General features: G+C 47.3%; 1 protein-coding gene across 2 annotated transcripts in view; it reads left to right on the forward strand.

Annotated features, from left to right (window-relative positions):
- Positions 1-1,405: 1,405 nt before the first annotated feature.
- LOC144155136 (beta-2-syntrophin-like) overlaps positions 1,406-20,566 on the forward strand; it is a 33,523-nt gene continuing 14,362 nt past the window's right edge. The window contains exons 1-4 of one of the 2 annotated variants that reach the window (XM_077686402.1): positions 1,406-2,159; positions 5,928-6,070; positions 11,698-11,876; positions 16,382-16,560. In XM_077686402.1, coding sequence (XP_077542528.1) covers positions 1,818-2,159; positions 5,928-6,070; positions 11,698-11,876; positions 16,382-16,560 — 843 coding nt within the window. In that variant the 5' untranslated portion in view covers positions 1,406-1,817. Of the gene's footprint in view, positions 2,160-5,927; positions 6,071-11,673; positions 11,877-16,381; positions 16,561-20,566 lie in introns of both variants that reach the window. The other variant, XM_077686401.1, reaches the window with a different exon arrangement.

Raw genomic sequence — 20,566 nt, forward strand, 5'->3', positions numbered from 1 at the left:
GACTATAGTTGTATACGCCTGGTTTCTTTCTCGTGGTTTAGGTTATGAATATTAAACTAAGCTCACGAGATTTAGCGTTTGAGGAGGCTGCTATCGCGCGCACTTGTGATTTCAGGTGGTGTATTCCAATTTCCAGGGGAGCGCATAAGGCTGTGGACTCAGAGGAGCACCCTCGTTAAGGCCAAGTTTCGTATATTTTCGTATATACTACTACAGTAAACGGAAAACGGGAAGCGGCAACGAACCATGAATGCTGTACGCTGCAACGTGATAGGGCCATACACGTGCGAACGTGGCAATCGAGCCGAAGAGCCCGGCCAAGCTTGACAGCTGTCGGCCCCGTACCAGGACCGCCGCTTACGAGGGGCCTCTTCACTGCCAGAAAGCTGAGGCTCTCTCATTTACAGCTCTGCAGAGGTTCTGCGCAAAGTCCCTCATACACTGCTGGTGTGGTCCGAGGAATTTCAGGCTTCGACAGGGTGGAGCGGTCTGAATTTGTCGGCCTTTACAAAGTCTTCGACGAGAGTTAATTCCGTCTGTTTTCGGGCTGCTCGAGTGTTATGTTATCATGGACAGCTGGCTGGAGGAGCAAGTTGCTTTAGCGCCCATATGACAGCAATATATAGGGCAGTTCCCGGCTCCGTGCGTTAGCTCGCCCGGGTGCCGCGGTGTCATGGCGTGCGTTGTGTACATGTAGTTTGATCCCGGTTGGTCGCCCGCTCGCTGACTCTACTGATGTTCATCGCTTTTTTCCTTTATTTTGGTGTTTACGCGCCGAGGCAGCACACGGGCTATGAGGCGCGCCGTATAGTGTCTCCGCATTAATTTCGACCGCCTGAGTATCTTTAATGTGCGCCGACATTTGGACAACGCCGTGTGCGTTCTTCGCCGCCATCAGAAAAACGGCCAGCGCGGCGAGTAATTTTCGTCGAAGTTCCGATTGGTACCGCTTGGCAGAAGCTTTGCCCCGTTTTCTGACATTCTTTTTGTTTTCCATGAAAGCACCCAATAATCAACAGCGATTTAGGCTTTACTTTTATTTTTTTCTTTACCGATGCTTCGAGTTTGACTGGTGATCAAGGGTTCCGTCCTGCCCCCGCAAGCGGGGGCGGCCGTTATGGATCGGTCTAAATGTGGAGCGCTGGTGGCGTGCTGCCTCCCGACATATGATCGGCCAGCTGCCGGTGCAGCTGCGATCCGACGGCCACCCGACGTTTGTTTGACGCCTTGAATAGGATTGATGCGTTCGGAGTCTCGGAGATGTGCGCCGTACCGTAACACTGCGTGCGTACAGAATAAAACCGCCATCCGTCGGAGCTAGGAAAATACCTGCATGGTTATTGAAGTGTCATAATACGTTGCCAAAGAAGGCCGCTTCTTGCGCCGCCTGCGCACGCGTGAACTTTTGATTCGATCACCACCCCACTAGTTCCACCAGTTCCACCACGCGCCGCCTTTGTTTTTACGCCCCGACGAGACGGCTGAGCGCGAGGGAGTTTTTGGCGCCTTGATTCGTTTCTGTGTGTATGGTACTCCCATAAACTCTGGGGAGGCGATTGTACTACAACGCAGCAGTACGGGACAGCTAGTCATATGATAAGACGATACATTGTGTGACGCAGAGTAAAAAGAAAGTACTTTTATTCTCTGCGTAAGGGCACCGTTTCGGGAGGGAAAATGTGCAAGCATGCCGAGTCCTTTTGCGTGCGTTGGACCGAGTTGCCGCGAACTGATGGTCTCCGTGTGGCTCCCTGGGCGCAGTGAAGTACCTCCGCGAGGTGACGCCGTACTTCCGCAAGGCGTCCGTGCTGGCCGAGATGGGCTGGGACTTCGCCCCGGGCGGCCTGCTGTCGTCGCGCGGCGGCCCGCAGGCGGCCCCGGGTGGCCGGCCGGACTGCCGGCGCGTGCCGCTGCTGCTGTGCCAGCTGGCGCGCGCACTCACGGTGCCGGAGCCGCGCGTGCTCGAGCTGCACTCGCCCGACCGGCGCAGCGTGTGCCTGCTGCGCTGCGCCGACGCCGCACAGTGCGCCGCCTGGTTCAACGCGCTGCACGCGGCCCTGGCGCGCGTCATGGCGCAGGCCGTGGTCGAGGCCGGACACCTGCTGCGAGACGTGCTCGACCAGGCGCAGCTGCAGCACATGGGGTGGCTCTCCGAGAAGGCGAGGCCGCTTCTCTACTCCGTACTCAAATGCCCAGCGGCCTGTTGCTGCTGCTGCCGCAGTTCACGCGTCTGAGGCATCTGAGGAGCTCTGGCAGATCGGGTTCCACGAGAGCTTTCTTTGTATATGCGTGCAGACTGACCGATGTACAAGGAAACTACTTCAAATGAACCTAAGTGGTCCCAGTAGCGAAACATTTTGTGATGGCGAGAGAACAAAAAAATCTGCCCCAAAAAGTTACGCCCAGTTCCACCCAATGTGAAATCCACTTAAACAGCAGAGCTGTGATTTTATTGTGTCGACTTGAACGTGAACGGGTGCTCGCCCGAGAACGGCAGTGCCATTGTCGGGCAAATTTTACGTTTCGCGAAAAGGAATGGGCAGCTAAATGTCAGCAGCGAGAGGCTCCCTCTTCTCTCCCCCTAGCGGGAGGGAGAGGAACCCGCCCCTTTTAGACCACTGTGCCCTCTATCGGTGGGTCTGGGAACTGGTTTCTGCAAGGCGTGGCCTCCGCGATCGGCTACCGGCGACGCGCCGTTGCTTCGGCCGTCCCAATCGCCCGGAGAGAGCGTAAGTTGAAAAGGGGGCGTGGCCACGTTTTTCGCCGCACCGCGGCGCGCGTAGCCTAAGGTCGCTTTCCCTGGCGCGGGCGGGCGCAGAGGACGAAAACTCGGCCTTCGCAGCTTGTGTGCGGCGTTTAATAATAAAAAAAGTTACCGCACACTAATGCAGGAGAAAGGTAGAAGTAGTTGCTGGTGTCATTAGGGTAGTTACTGGTGCCTTTGAATTTTCAACGTAGACTATGCCCAGGGTGATGCATAAGTGAATTCATTGCACAGCAGTATTCTTTTTTGTAGTCACGCATGGTTCCAAAACACAACACGTTTTCCGGTTTTATTTCTGAAAATCTCGTACATGTTGTTTGGAACGCACGGAACGCATATTCCGTGCGTTCCGAGCAAGAACCAAATTATGGGAATTCAATCGACCGAAATCCAACCATTAGTAAACACGGAAATACCCCCTATGTCGTTTCCTTTTTTCTCTTTAAACGTGCGGTCTTTGACAGATAAAGTAGATGACATGGCAACATTACTTTAAACGTTTGGCGCAACTTTTACCGCGATACTATTAACAGAGACGTTGTATACTTCAGCATCTGAAGTGTCTACTGTCCAAATGGCTATCGGTATTTCTTCCGCAATAGGCAGGGTAAACGTGCTGGTGCCGTTTATTGGCATGCATGCTTGCTTATACAAACGTACAGAGAGACTTTCAGTCTACCATAAATGGACGTGGTCTAAGTTATGTAATAAAAATCGTTATCCGAGTTACGATTTGGTATAGGTAGTTCTCCACTTGATGTGTTTATTCACTAATATCCCGAACAACTTACTTAGAGCCGATGTTGTGCATACAGATATTAGTGATCAGCTTTACTGCTCACTGAAAAAAATAATGCCCTCAATATGTCATGCCAACAAATTATGTGCAGAATATATTTCCAAAGCAAATCTAGAAATTCAGAAACAGTCTTTCGAAAAAATACCCATGTAGAGTCGATAGCGACATGAAAGGCATCGTGGAATACCATGACTTTTTCACTCACGGCAAATAATTTGTTAGCGAGATTGCAGTAGGTACTTGAATCCCCTGAGCATATTAAATAAAACACAAAAAAAAGATTGATTCGTACCCGTGGAAGCCTAACAGATTATTTGACTATCGTAGTCGCCTGCCTATAAACAATACGGTATTACGCTGTTTTCGTGCGCGCGCGCGCGCGCGCGCGCACGCGCGCACACACACACACACACACACACACACACACACACACACACACACACACACACACACACACACACACACACACACACACACACACACACACACACACACACACACACACACACACACACACACACACACACACACACACACACACACACACACACACACACACACACACACACACACACACACACACACACACACACACACACACACACACACACACACACACACACACACACACACACACACACACACACACACACACACACACACACACACACACACACACACACACACACACACACACACACACACACACACACACACACACACACACACACACACACACACACACACACACACACACACACACACACACACACACACACACACACACACACACACACACACACACACACACACACACACACACACACACACACACACACACACACACACACACACACACACACACACACACACACACACACACACACACACACACACACACACACACACACACACACACACACACACACACACACACACACACACACACACACACACACACACACACACACACACACACACACACACACACACACACACACACACACACACACACACACACACACACACACACACACACACACACACACACACACACACACACACACACACACACACACACACACACACACACACACACACACACACACACACACACACACACACACACACACACACACACACACACACACACACACACACACACACACACACACACACACACACACACACACACACACACACACACACACACACACACACACACACACACACACACACACACACACACACACACACACACACACACACACACACACACACACACACACACACACACACACAGGGAGAGAGAGAGAGAGACCCAGAGCGCTAGAAACAACTTAAAAGGCAAAAAAGCATATTTTTGTGCAGCAATATCACGCGAAAATGCTGTAACAGCGAAAAAATAATTCAGCACGCTGGCATTCACTCTGCCCGAGATGACAGAGCCCTGGGCTATGGCATTCGACTTTCAAGAAAACGACCACTAAAGTTGCGTGCAAAGGCAATCGTGGGTGTTAAACAACGTACGTTAAACAACTTTGTACTTGTAGGATTGAGTCAAAATAATAGACCACATATTGAGAGTTTTCTAGCACAAAGACGTGACAACGAAGGCTGATTTACAACTCAAAGTGCAGGCAGCGTCGGCCAGACGAGCCTCACTTCAACCTTAGGCTAACGGCGGCGGCGCCTCGCGGCGTGTGTCAGAGTTAGCAAAATTACACCGCTCCCCTTGCTTCCGCGCCGAATGGGACGGCCGGAGCAACGGCGTGCCGCCGGCAGCAAATCGCGGAGGCCACGTGCAAAGCCGCCTGTGTGATGCACGACCTACAGCAAAAGGCTGATCCTACAGCAGCTCCGCTGTTAAAATGCCCCATTTGCAGCTTCCCAGAATGTAGTGCAAATTCCAATGGTTGATGTGGGGAGAATTTTTTAAATCTCCGCAGTGGGATGTGTCACTGGTCATATCAGATCAGCGTACTTTGCTGTGGAGCACTCCATCTTGTTGCAGTGAGGAGCATGGGATTTCTAAACGTACCAGAATGAGTTCCTCTGGTTAGTCGATTCCCCCTCTCTGTGCCGAATCTTGTGTATATGGCAGATTCGGCTCCCACGATAGATTGACTACTGGAATTCACCGCGAGTCTTTCGTGCACCAGCTAGTAATGGAGCATTTTGCAATGTGTTTCGGCTATATAGAAACCCAAGCGGAAGTGATATGGACCGTTTAGCATTTGATGATATTTAAATCTTGCACGGTCACTTGCCTGGTTGTGACCTGAAATAGAAATTGATGGCTAAGTAGCCTTGTTGTGAGCTTCGCACGTTCGGTTACATCTGGCTGGTTAATTGTGGGTGCAGACGCGGGAGGACTCTGTGACGGCACAGTGGCGCACCGTGTTCGTGGCAATCACCGACCGGGATCTGCTCTTCTACGACCTCGTTCCCTGGACAAAGGAGGCCTGGGCTGTGCCTGTGCACAGCGTGCCTCTCCTACAGACTAGGTGAGAGTCTCTCGAGCCCCGCTGGTGCCAAACTATGGGAAGAGTAATGCTTGGCGTTCATTTTATTATGGGATTGGTTTAGAATGCTCTACGGTTGTGAAAATATGTAAAGTGCCGAGAGAAGTGTATCGGTAGAAAATAAGAACCCTGGAGCAGTGACAAAATAGTGGTTCAGGACTGAAGTAACAGCGCGCACAGATGAAAGACAAAGAAATAGGACAGGATGAGCGTTGACTCACAACTAAGTTTTTATTGAAGCAATACATTGATTATATACTAAAGCCAGCCGACGTGCACGTGGCATATGACCGTTCACAAGGAGCCATTACGATACACTGTTTATGAGCACTACGCATGCCACGAGAGTATATCAAACGATGAAGACAGGAGGAGAGGCTTAGGAAAGCCGGGTATCCATAACACCTGCTAGCACGCACCTGTGAAAGTTTTGTGGCATGGGTGAAGCAACCCACCTCGCCGGCCCTCACGGAATCCACTAGAGCAAGAAAAAAGCTTGCAGTGCTTTCCTATGTGCACCGAATGTCGCATGGACCAACGCCGCCTGTATTAACATTGCCTGACACGTCGCGCGCTTTTCAATGGGAAGGGTAGGAACGCTTAGTTCAGGCACTGATCCGCTATGTGGCGCGTGTCGGCGGACATTTCGCCTTACGTCACTGCTCGCGAGTCGCGAACGCTGCACCCACTTCTACGACGTGTGTCTGTCAGATTGCCTGTTGGGCTTCAAGGGCCGTTTCGCTTACATCTTAGCCACGACGGGGCGCTAGTTCTGTGGCGCACTGGGGATCTCGTTCAACGTGTCGCTCGCTTCATACTTGCTGCATTTTTCCAAAGATAAAGACGGAGGCGGACTGAAATAGTGTAGGAACATACTGATTGTCGGGTAGACATATAGCTAACAGAAAAAGGATATTTTCGGATGGGGCAGCCATTATTTTACTGATATTTTTCTTTCTGGAGTATTTAGATAAGAAAAAATTGCGTGCACGTTTTTTGTTCAGGCGCTCACTTCTACGATTACTTTCCAATAATATCACGTGCTTGTAAACTTCAGAAAATTATAGGAAACAAAAGGATAAGCAGCTGGGATCCCGCTACGCTGTCCTGGCTCTTCTACAGTACGTCCTCAATTTTAGAAGTGTGTACCGATGCGGAGTGCGAACAGCGGGGTCAAAACAATACCTAAATGCGGAGGGGATAGAGGTGGGATGCCCCACTCAGAAAATTTCAGGGCCTGTGATCCGAGTAGATAAGCGCGCAAAGCCGGCATCAGCCTGCGGCAGCGCAAGGGATTTTGCTTCGTGACAAAGGAAGTTTTATCAGTGACACGCCAAGACAGACAGGGATGGTGAAAAACAAGAAGGCGTAGGAGCGCCGCCTCGGGAACGCTAAACAAACTTTTCACTATTTTGCATAGTTTCCGAGAAGCGGCGCTGGCTGGCGGACACGAAAGCATGCTGGAAGGCTACGGAGCGGGGAAGGGTAGGAGAGAGCAACAGGAGAGTGGCTGTTTGGCCATTTTTCGCTCACGCGTTAGGCATTGTTTATACAGGCGGCGTTGCATGGACTCAAGAATGTTGGAAAGCGATACGGCATGGATGTTGTTCTTTCAGCGCCTATCAAGCTAAGTGCTGTCTGTCCGGCTGTGGAAAGAGAAGACGTGCCTCCAGGAAGCAAATGCAAAGGCTGCAGGGTAAACCACAAAGCACCATTGGTGCAGTGTAAAACGGGTGTTGTGTACAGTGTGCCTCTGAGATGCGGCTGTCAGTGCGTGGGCCAGACGGACCGTTGTTTGAATGTGCGCCTCATGGAATGCAGGGGCACTCTCGAGAATGACCCACAGGGGCACCTTCCCGTGCATTGCCAGGACTGTGGCTGTAAACACATGTTTAACGAAACAAAAGTGTTTTTTTTTTTCGCACAGAGACAGGACGACACGAGAAGTGATAGAGGCATTCAATATTGCAAAGCTGGGAGATAGGTGTGTATCCCACCCTTCAGTTACGCTGAGTAAAAAAGAAATTGCATTCCTAGATAACATAAAAGGTCTGGCTCCAAGCGCACTGTGATAAAGTTTGTCTTTATCGTTTGATATGCTTTCATGGCATGCGTAGTGCTCATAAACAGTGCATCGTCATGGCTGCTTGTGAACGGTATGCCACGTGCACGTCGGCTGGTCTTAGTATGTATAATCAATGTGTTCCTTCAATGAAAATTTAGTTGTGAGTTTGCGTTCGTCCTGTTTTATTTCTTTCTGTAGTCATGAAATTGCAAACTTGCCCAGTTGTCCATTCTTTTACAAAAAAGTAATGCTTTTTTTTTTTTTTTGAAGCAGGCAAACTGGGTGCACATTTTTTAGCAGCAAAGCTGTTTTGCAAATCGTAATTTTTCGTGTCTGCAGTTAAAAATACCAAGAAATTGCTGAGCGCCCGCACATGAGCGTGGGCCTCGCGGCAACTTCCCGGAAGTTCAAGCCAAGCATACATACTGAGGGGAATTGGCCAAGATGGCAAACAAACAAACAAACAAACAAAAAAAAATCTCCAACGTTCGTCGCATTCGTGGCAACACTTTCTCGGAACGAGAAAGATATGCCATAGCATACGTCCATTCAAGATGAAGTTTAATGATTATCACTAGACACCTAGAGCAACAATGATGGAGTAAAGGTCGTTGCGGCAGTGAAGAAGAAGCAAGTTTAAACTTTCGTATTAGTCATGAAGGTTGCGTACAGCTTCGCTACCTGAGAGCTTCCGTCATTCTTGTCAGCGATTCCACCGAAACAATCCTGCCGTTGCTAGAAACTTTGACTTCGCGAAAACCTAGATTTTCAACCATTTCAGGTTTTTTCAGAAAAATAATTTATTGTGGTAGGCAAAGTTGTTAAGGTGTTTATTGTCCATTCAACAGCAGTAGCTGGCGAATTGCGCATTGGTTCACTTGGTTTGACCATGAATGCAGGTGTTTTCTCGTGCATACTTATTTGGGGAAAAAAAAAGATAGAAATCTGGAAAACGCACATTATTTTATTTTTCAAATTCTGCTACACATTTTTATTTGGTGCCAATATGAAACACTTTCTTTGGCATTTTGCTGCGTATTTGCACTGTTGCTATAGCGTTTAAAGCAGGCCGGATCATTACTCTTCCCATAACTCTCATTTCATCAGTTTTTATAAGAAGCTGTGTTGCTGAGCTCTGGCGGGGCTGCACTGGGCACCAGTGATGTTCGGTTCGGGGAATTTTCCCTTTTTCAGGCAATTTGCAGCTGTAATTTTGGCCAAAGGGGAAAAAAGGAATCTTTAACCCTTTCCAGTCTGGTCGTTTACCCACCTATGGGAAAAAAGTGAGAAAAATTGTGACACTTAACCTTGAACACCCAAGTCGGGTGTACCCTGACAGCAAGCTGCTACGGCTGTGTTGCCGTGTATGGCCGTGTCAGGCAGGGCCTGACAACGGACCTCAAAGGGTTAATAGATTCAAGGAATTTTAGGAGTCCTGAAGCAAAAAGGAAAAATGTCAGTAAACCGGCCCTCGCATCATTTATCACTTTTATCTTTCTTTTAAAAGTTCCCCTAACACTTCGTCAGATTTATGTTCAAACATCCACAGCCGTGTTCCCAGCCACAAGTATCCAATACCACTTCCAATCTAGTTCATAAAACAGGAGGGAGCATTGGGCAAAGAGCATGAGAGAGAGGTAGAAAAGCATGAAGCGACCGCGGCTGAAGGGCTGAAGCCTGTGCGCATGTAATCCTGTGCAGCATAATTTCTTACTATATGGACTAGAGAGGAATCTGGCGCTAGCGTCTATGCGGCTCATATCAAGGCAGTCGGTGTCGCCATTGGCCGCCATTATACCACGCGCTCGCCTTAGTTACGTCATTGGCTTGGATTGAAACGTTTTAGTGGCCCTATATTCGAACACCGTGCCACAAAAATGCAAAGAATGGGGTGGTATTATATAAGTGGAAAATAAAACAGGCTATTTTTAATCTAAGGACAAAGGAAGTAAAGCGTATTTTTGCCGGAATGGTTGTACCTACTATTCTGCAGGCCAGGTTGGTAGTTAGCAACAATGTTAATATGTTGGGGGAAGCTCATTAGAGACTCTTATTTTATTGATTTTACCATTATTTTAAATAATAAGTTGTTTGAAGGTTTGAAGAGCTTGGAAGTGTTTTTGAGTGTGCCTATGAAAATGTCGCCTTCATGATGAACCGTTGCACGTGCCGACTGTCAGCTACAGTTTAACAAAATTTGTTGCTGAGCCAGTTGGTTCATACTTGAAAGAAAACAGAGAACATGGCATTGAACAGTCGCAGACGAAGACAAGACAGGACGGATACAGGCGCTTGTATCTCTCATATCTTGTCTTCGTCAAAGTACGTTTTTTTTTTTTTTTTTTTTCCAGTCAGCTACAACTTTCGTGGCGGCATGTTACCCATATTACACATTCAGTCATACGTTCCTTCGACTCCAGCATGACAAACGTTAGGTACACTCATGCACTGCCTGCTCTTTCACCGAACACGCAATTGCCACGGCTCTTGGTCTTTCGTAGCTCATAGACGTGTTAATGCATAGTGAAGAGAGCAAATCCCCAAAACAGCTTAAGAGTCCATTTTCATGCCAAGCCCAAGTCAGAATTGGGGGTCTTCCCATAACCCCCTACGACGACATGGATTTCCAGGTGCAGTTTCCTCTCTAGTATACTTACTAAGAAACTCTATGCTGTGCAATATATGAAAAAGTATTTTAGGTGCACCTTAGTCCGTGTGTTATCAACAATAGATGGTGCCAGCAGTCCCAGCAATGTCCCTTTTTTCATACGGGCAGTTTTAACTTAAAGCTTGAGCATGCAAAGTAAGCATGCTGTTAAGTACAAAATGGGAAATGCATAGTCAAATGCTGCTGTGTGGCAGATGTAGTAAAATTTAGTTCGCACTGTAAATCTGATTTTCTGAATGGCGTGTTCGCCCGTAAGGTTACTTAAAGTAGACATAGGTGGCGCTGACTAAGGCCCAAAACCGAACAGGAATCCACGTAAAGATGTATCTGCTGAAAAAAGCACAGATGAAAAAAGAGAATGCAGGGAAATTTGCTGGGAATTTTTAAGAGACCTGCGGGGAAAATTGCTAAAAATAGGGAATTTCTGAACCTAGAAATGGGAATTTTTCTCCTGGAACATCACTGCGTGGCGCACCGTGATGGGTGGAAGTCGGCCTTTTCCTTTGCACGCGGGCACTTAAGGTCAAGTTTGCGTTAAGGACTAGTAATGGGCTGGCACTGCCAAGAGTGAGGGGGAGGCGGTGGAGAAATTTCTCCTAGAGCCATGAGTGGCTCTAATTTCACCATTGCTAGCATTGCTACCATATTGCTTTCTTAGCCATGCCAAAGGCTTGTTTCCCAAGGGCTGGTGCAGTGAGCAACAAATGGTATAAAAGCGTAGCCTCAGGCACGTCGACGGTCTTGTTGGTGTGCTAGGGTGCCCCACAGAAAAGACTGCTTACAGCGAGTACGCGGCCGGGCAGGTAGCGTTTGCGCCGTTCCCTTGACGGGAAAGCGTTTGCGGCCCCGCAGGCTGGTGACGACGAGTTCTGGCAGGGCCTCGGTGGGACCATCGGCTGGCGAGGCAACCACGCTGACGCTGCGGCTGGGCACACGCCAGGGGGTACAGTCGCGGCTCATGCGCGTCGAGACGCACCGGGACCTGGCGCTCTGGGCACGGCACCTGGTGCACGGGGCACACTTGGCCGTGGCTGCTGCCAAAGAAGTCCGCTTCGGTGAGCCACCTTTTAAAGGGACACTGAAGTGATTTGCAAACAATGCAGGATTACTAGCGCAAATTGTAGTCCGGAGACCCTAGGCCCTGTTTCGACCACTCTGAGCGCGTTTACGCGAATTTATTTAGTAGAAAAATCAATTCGAAAATGCTGTCCTCCTCTCTGCACTCTCACCCATTTTCTTTGGCGTTTTCGTATGACGTCAGCAGGAGAGGAGCTGGCAATTGGCTGCGCTACTGCACGGCTCGCCGACCTTCCGCGACCGAGTCAGTCGGCCCAACGTTTAGTCCGCCGGCCGCCAACGGGTCATGGCAATACGCTCGATCAGTTGAAGCCACAACACGTTTGTGAATGGAAGAATGTGCCTTTCTTTACTTCGTTAGTTTGTACTCTGTATCTAGCTCCAAGTCAAGGTCGCTTCACAGAAGCGCTGCACAAGCGACGCTTCGCTGACTGGTACGCCAGTAGGAAAATATAAGGCCTCTTGAAGGGGTAGAAGAGTCAGCGAAGTCAATATAGGTACTAAGGAAATAAAATCAACTGATATTTTTACCGTACAGCGTAAACTAGGGTGCGGGAAGCACTTTTTTGCGCTGGGCGAACAAGCACAGCGGTCAGCAGCACGATTACGCATCTGCGAACGCTTTTCCGTCTAAGAAATGCAATTGCTAGACGTGAGCTATTGTGGAAACTCGGGGGACGCTTACTGCACGAGCGCAATACAACAAATAGTCACCTAAGCTGCTTGAAATACTAAAACTAAATGAAAGTGTAAACTGGTTATACATTATATACCTTATATTTCCACCTTCCGCAGCGCTCTCGCCCGTGGCCGTGTGGTTTGGTGCGCTAGGTATATCATTGCAACTGTTTTGCCCGTCACAAGTTCGAATCCCCGCGGGCACAAGCTTTTTTTTTTTTTTTTATATAAGGTAACTTTTTCGTTTTTCGCCGATGTTTTCTATACTGAGTTCGCCTTTTTTTGGGCCGCATTGTTCACTGCTCCACGAAATAGTCCGCAGAACTCGCGCAGCCTGGCACTGGCGCACTAGCGAGTTCTCGTTGGCATGCTGTTGCCATATGATAAGCACCGACTGCTTGCGGGCAGTGGGCACAGGCCAGAATCAACAGACCCTTGGCCTGGTGCGAACACGCTTTTTACGATACAGGCATGAGTGAGGCAAGCTCCAAATATGGGGGAAAAGCGCATGCATTTGTGCGTCTGCGGGGACGCGGAGGGCGTTTCATGCACGCGTAGGCCTTGGCTAGTGAATGCTATGATTCCAAGCCGTCCTGGGAGGCTTATCTTATGCATTTTACAGCCGACAACATGGCAGAAGCGCGGTACTACGATCACTGGGATATTGAGAATGCCCATCCAACGACGCCACCGGATGTCAAACATGTTGTTTTACAGAACCGAAACCGAAACCAAAACTTGTTTTATTGCTAACCTTGGGCATCGTCCAATCACGGTGCCCCCTCCTCTCAACGTCACAGCTTAGTTGGTGCGGCCTCCGCAAACCGCGCATGGTAGTTTTTCTTCTTTCGCGCTTTGTAAAGTAATTACCGATTTGTCAACCGGATAAACGATGAAAAGTGTGCTAATTTGAGCCAGTCTACGCAGTGCAAGCAAAAACGGGAGCTTGACAAATTCACTTCAGTGTCCCTTTAAGCCCCACACTTTCCTACTTGCAAGCACATGACCCCGCACCCTCCCCACTTCCGCCCTCTTTCCGCTAAAAACAAAAATAGTATTAACGGCACAATTACTGGTCCGAGGCCATTGCAAATTATTGCTATACTCGGTGACAACTTAAGAACGGCACCGGAAGTTGCCGCTGTGCCTTATCACCGTAGCCAGATGTTTCTCCGCGCGGCGCAAGTAGGGCGTTACTGGGAATATTTTGAACATGGCGTGAGCCGTTCCCGTTATTTTTTGGACTTAATATGCTTATAAATGACTCCAGCGACGATAAACAAACTGCGTGAGACAAGGCAGACGATAACGCATTCATAGCAAACCCCTTTCAAAATGTGCGTGCACTGACATCACGGGTCCGGCGCTTTGGCGGAGTGACACACTACATGAGGTGGTGCCGTTCTTGAGTTGTAACCGAGCATAGTAAAGCAATCTTGAACACATGGTCGCTAATGACAGGTTTCAGACAAATCTTGCAGCATGATAACTTTGTTTCTTTTCTGTACTTGGCAACTACTGGTGCTACTATTTATCAAAGGACTGGTCATCGTGCCAAAACAAGAGCTATTGTTATCTTCAATTATGTAGCAAGGTACGTCCCAACTGCATTTTTGATGTGCTTTCAATGCCTCTTGCACCCCTGAAGCAGCTGGCTCTCACCCTGCTGACGCGGCACTGTTGGAGGTAGTCACGGCAGGATGCCCATTGGAAATTGCTAACGAACCTTCAAAAAAATAGTAGCACCTTTAATATGGAGCAGAAGGACCCCTGTGGTCCATTAATGACAAAAAGACCTATTCACGGTACCTATGGAAAACTCTCAGTAGCAGCTGATATTCTTTAGCTTTGAAAAAAAAGAAATCAGAAGGAAAAATGCTATGTTAAAGCCAAAAATATAAGGAAAAAAAGCCTAGGTAGGGACAAATTAAGGTTTAGGGTACCATGGCAGCGGCATGCCACGCAGGGAAGTTGTGCTGTTTTTAATGTCAGCATATAAGAAGCACACATACAACAGTATTTGCACCAGGACTTTGTGAATTCATGTGGCTTATGCATGCAATAACACAGTACTTGGCTAACCATTTTCCCATAAAGGCATGTAAAAATATCTTTCTCTGGTCTGAAACCATTCTTGTCCAAACTCTTGGGCGATATTTTTCAGTTTTCAAATAGTAGCCAGTTGGTTGCATGGTCATCTTTTTCTCATAGCAACAGAGTCTTCGCATCTGTTGCATGACACCTTAGCTTTTAGTTGTTTTTTATGCTAGCTTTATTAGTCCATCGTGCATGAATAAATTGCTTTGACTCTTCATACAAGTTGAGTTTGTATTGGAAAATTTGACTGTTTATGCGGGAAGAGTTCATGTTCAAAAGCAATTTTTGCCTAGTGTACTTCCTGTTTGTATGCTTTGATGCCATGCTATAGTTTCCCTGCAAGGAAAAGGTGGTTTCTGGGAAAAGTAGTCACTCCTGTGTTTGTACACCAGTTTCAGACACCAAGCACATTGCTTACACTTAATATTACTTCAACGTACAAAAGCTTCAGAGTAAAGGCTCTGAATGTTTACCTTGTTTTGCAAAACAATTGGCGTCATATTTACTACGGCAGTTCATTTTGTAACTTAATAACTATCGTGAGTCAAATAATAAACCCTGTCAGATTATATTCTGGTTCAGTAAGGGACTGAAAGGAAGTTAACTATCATTTATTGGCAAGTAGCCACCTAGTGGACTCCACTTCTAGGTGGGCTTGACGTTTGGTACTCCCTTTAGGTAGTTAACACCTCTCTTTTCCTCAAATTGCATCTGAAAACTTTTAATCACATACCTTCATGTGGATGCTAATTGTCATGATTAAGAATATTATCACCTTAAGTAATGGTAACATACATTTTTATTTACAGAGGTTACAAAGATGTCATGCTATGCCTTGGTGAATTTTAGTGTCCAGGGGAAAGGGGGTATGTTATGGGAATGGGGAAAAATAAAATAATGGCTCTAATGAGGTAGGAAGCTAAAAGAAGTGGTGGTGTCCGGATGCTTCAAGGAAGTTCTGTAGATCAGTTAGCAGACACCGTTCTTCGCTTGGATTAGTAAGACTGGTAAAGCCAATTGTTAAGACTCAATGGGCTTGCCAATCTTACTTTTTCGAAGGCCTGTTGTCTGTAGTCAACAAAGCACTTCCCCTGAATGTATAGAAGTCCACCTGGCATCATTCAGCTGACATTAGGACTTCTCCTTTGCGTAACCTGATCAGCACTTGCTTTTTCCTGCTTCACTGTTCCTTGTAATAAGACATTTACGAATAAAAGTTTGTTTAACGCAGCTTTTGTTTATTTAATTTCTGTGAAATGACACGGGGGAGCTGTGAGTCAGCAGATGACAAAACAAATCCTATAACAAGAAAGGCATTTGCAAAGTCTGATAGCTCTGCCCTTCACGAAATTTTTTTGATAAGTTGGATACAGTTAATATATTTGTTATCATCGTGATAATGCTGATACTGTGAGAAGCCAAGCGAGATCTAACCTAAGCTCTAACTTGTTGTCTTTTGTGAAGTGTCGTAGTGCTGTCTGTATCAGCTGTTCACAGTTTCACTGGGTATTTATGAGAAATTGTACATGTACAGTGAGCAGGACTTTTTGTTTTATGTTATGCCTACCACTCTGGTGTTGGTCTGCAACAGGATTGAGTTTTTACATGTTGAGGAGTTCTCATCAAGGTCTTTTTTTTTTAAGCTGTTTTGACGCTCCCTTTTTCTGTTCCCTTTTTCCCTTTTTCTTTTCCCACTGTTGCTATGCAGCGTGCCTGTTCCAAGGCCAAGAATGCACCTTGACATTACATTACGAAGATGGCTTCCTTCTGCAAGACAACCGCAGGCAGCTAAACCTCTGGCAATTTCCATTTGAGAGGCTGAGAAACTCCGGGGATGATGGCATGCGTCTTGCCTGGCTCGACTTTGGTGGGGAAGATGGAGACAAGGTACTACATGATCCCAATTTCGTGTTGATTTGACAAAACTAGACTTGATGCTGCATGTGCTACATTTGGCGGGGGGGTGGGGGGCAGTGAATGTGATCACAACTGTTGTGAAGCCCAGTAAAACATGTTGGACTAGTTGGTTCATCATACTTGTACGTAAAACTGCGCATATGGATGGGACAGGGAAAAGAAGAGACAGGATGAGCGCAGACTCACAACTAGTTTATTGAAAAATTGAACATGCTAATATACCCACACCAGCACATGCGCACACGTCACCATTTTTATCACATGATAGAACGGTTTAAAAATTCATGCTCATTTCCATACAAGAATATGGATGGTTCACTCGCACACTGTTCACCATGCTTTCGAATAAAGGAGGTCTCAATTACCACCTGTTCTTGGATTTTGCTCGCATGGCTTGCTTTCACAAGCCACGCAGTGGTGCGGAAGGTGGGAGCCCGATGCCATACGTGAAGTGTGCAACTGGGGTGGTGTACACGATCCCGCTCACATGTGGGCGGGTGTACATCGGTCAAATTGGCTGCTGTCTAAACGACTGTTTAACTCTTTCACGACGGCGCCATAGGAAATCGGAAGCCGGCGTCCGATGATTTTAAATCTCCCGCAAAATCTGAAACCCGCGCTCCACAGACAACTATCCCCATCTGGTGTGTTCTTTGGCAACTTCTCTTTCAATTTCGGTTTAGTTTGTTTATGTGTCTCGTGTGGTGGCGGCGTAGCAAGAGAAATTTGAACCGAAGGGGGAGGGGAGGAGGAGGAAAAATGGCGTCGGGTTCACGCCGCGCTCTGCACAGTCGGACTGCTGTAGCAAGCACTTCGGCAGCTCCTGCTGTCGATTTTTCTGATTTCAGCAGCATTGAGGGGTCAAGCAATGATGTGGGATCTTCATATTTCAGTTAGGACGACGAAGCTCCGGTTCAGGTGCCTCGCACTTCAACAAGCGCTGGCAGGTAATTTCGTTGTGACTCCGCGCTGTATTTATAAACAAAACGTGCTTCTTATCTGACGACTGCGGTTTTGATTTTGTGTTTAGGGTCTCGAGAAAGTACGGCCGGGATATTTTGCCAAATGCACAGCGCTATATCGCGCTATCACCTTCAAGATAACCTGGCGCTCGTGTCAGATTAGCGCTGCAGGGTTCAGGTGCGACGCTTGTCGAGAGCGCTCGATTTTTTTTTCTTGTTTTTTACCACCGAACTGATAAGAATTTTGTGCGAGGACACAAAAGAGTATACTGTAATTACCCGATTCTAACGCGCACCCGATTTTCCTGACAAAAAAACTAAAAAACTTGCACCTCCGATTGTAACGCGAACGGAACTGTGTGAGCAAGAAAATCGAATGCGAGAGAAACGGGTGATTTATTTCCCGAAGTAATCTCACTCATCTCACTCCTCGTAGCTCTCCACTGACCACAACATCTCGTCCTCGGTGCCGCCAAGCACGTTCGCGATGCCACACTTCTGAACGAACGTTCAACCATGGTCGATGGGATCGTGGCCCACACCTCACACGCCCATCCCGCGAGCTTCTTTCAGAGGCGCACGCTTCAGCCGACCTATCGTTTTGAACGCGTGAGAGCCGCTGCTGCCATTGCTGTTATCAAGCGCGCAAGTGGAACGATTTGACGATTTGTGTGAACGCCGATCGAAAAGCCTAGGCGCCTATGCTTCCTGCGTCGGAAAAATCGTTGCTAAAAGCTTTGGTGCCGTCTTGACATGGCGATGGCGATGGGTGGGACGAAATTTCCGCTGTTTCGGTTTCGGTTTCGTATCCGATGCATGCGATTTTTCGACCTATTTTTCCGGAAAAAAAGTGCGCGTTAGAATCGGGTAAGTACGGTACTTGGATGCACGTTTTACAGAGACTCACTCGCCCTTGAGTGCCCTCGCGGCGTGGCACAGCCGTCAGTTGCGCTAGGTTGACGGGCCCTGAAAAAGCCAAAACTTGGTGTACACTGTTGAGTTATATATTGAATCATAGCCAAGGAACGTAGGAACAATTTGTATATCTTAAAATACTTGAAATAATTTTTAGTCTCGGTAAAAGTGCCGATTTGTGTTTTTCGTATACTTTTCTTGGGGGCTTTTTTCTGATTACTTGACAAATAAACTGTAAGTTATTGTACTTATAACAAAACTGCTGCTTTGTGTTTGGAAGAGCAATCTATAAGCTACAATTTCATGCATAGCAAGGCTACGTGTGTTCAGTAGCTCAAGAGAAAAAAAATGTTTTGTCGAAGCACTTAAAATCGGCCGTTTTTCCGCCGTAACGAAAGAGTTAAGGGAACACCAGCTGGATATGCGTAACCAAACGGGCTCCCACCTTCCCCACCACTGCGGGGCTTGTGAAGGCAAGCCATGCGAGCTGGCAAAGGAATTAATCGAGGCCTTCTTTATTCGAAAGCATGGTGAACAGTGTGTGAGTGAACCATCCATATCTTTGTATGGAAATGAGTATGAATTTTCAAACCGTTCTATCATGTCGTAAAGATGGTGACATGTGTGCGCATGTGCTGGTGTGGGTATATTAGCATGTTCAATTTTTCAATAAACTAGTTGTGAGTCTGCGCTCGTCCTGGCTCTTCTTTTCTCTGTCCTGTCCGGTTCGTATGCGCAGGTTTACGTATAACTTGTAGAGCCGTCTTAAGAACCGTTGCACGAGTTGCCGGCTGCAGCCTTGCTGGTTTTGCCGTAGCGTGCTGCTCGGACTTCACGTTTAATCCTGGTTCACATCTATAGTGCCTTAGCATAATGTGTAGTACAATGTGTAGCATAAGGGGCTTAAAAATATTTTTTTGGAATCGGTGCATTTTTTCTGCATGGCGGGATAGGGCCAACTGTTTTGCGAGCTCGTGCATGGAGCCACAACGCTCGCTATCTTGTGACAGGTATCAGGTATGTGCATGACATCAGGCCTTGTAGCAACAGCTGCCCATTGTTGATGAGGGGCCAATTTCTGCTGGTGCGGGGAGCCATTATCATGGCGAATGTGCCACCGCAGATGAGTACTGCTTCTGCAGATCCTAGATCCTACTGATGCATTCCCATGGTAAGGGCTGCCCCAGACTTCCATTTTTATGCTTTCTGCAGCAAGCCTATGCTTGCGAAGGTGCAATCTTTACAAATGGGCAGCAGACTTTTGTTCTCAGTTTATAAGCAAACTACAAAATGGGACATGATCTTGTCAAGAAAAAGTGGTACGTATATTAATTGAAACATTGAATGTGTGGGCAAGGCTGTGTCAAACGTGGTTTTTCTGCTCAAATGCTCAAAATCTACTTTGAAAGACAATTCTTTTGCCCAAACATAGAATTCTATCTTCATCCTGAGTTATGGTCTCCAGCATTCATCTCGGCAGTTTATGTAACACTTTTAAAAATTCTGTTCAAAACTGTGAGCTGCATTCTCTCCAAAAACTGCTTCAGTGTAAGGGGTTATGAATAACGTGCCTTCATTTGCCATAGGAGCATATGCTCAACAAATTTGAGTTTTCCTGCCCTGCTTTCAACCTTTCGCTTAAACTTCACTGTATAAGGGCTACATTCCATGTAACAGAAATGGAAAGGAATTGTGCGTCAGGCAGGGAGTTACCATTATGTTCTCCCACAGAATGCAGGCAACTTCTGGGTGCAACCTTAGTAGCTCTGCCACTTCTGAGGCAGGCAGCACTTGTCTGCAAATTTACTTTTTTTTTGACACTAAGCTCGCATGCCCAAACAACGGGGTGGGAGCAATGGTGGGAGCAGGAACAGTGAAAGCCATAGTAAGTATGCTTCACACCAGCACTGCAAGCCACGTATCTCTGGAACAAAGAGAGTCATTGAAAACAGCGATAAGGCTGTGACCCATCAGACAGGTTCACAATGCCATAAAAATTGCGAAATGAATGTGGGGCTCTTATACTAAATCATCCACATGGGGACGAAAAAAGTGTGGAGGGTGGGTCGGGCACACACATTGTAAACTTAGGACTACAT

Source organism: Haemaphysalis longicornis, unplaced genomic scaffold (genome assembly GCF_048455015.1).
Source record: "Haemaphysalis longicornis isolate Haplotype H1 unplaced genomic scaffold, Haemaphysalis longicornis Haplotype H1 scaffold_1, whole genome shotgun sequence".
Taxonomy (NCBI): domain Eukaryota; kingdom Metazoa; phylum Arthropoda; class Arachnida; order Ixodida; family Ixodidae; genus Haemaphysalis; species Haemaphysalis longicornis.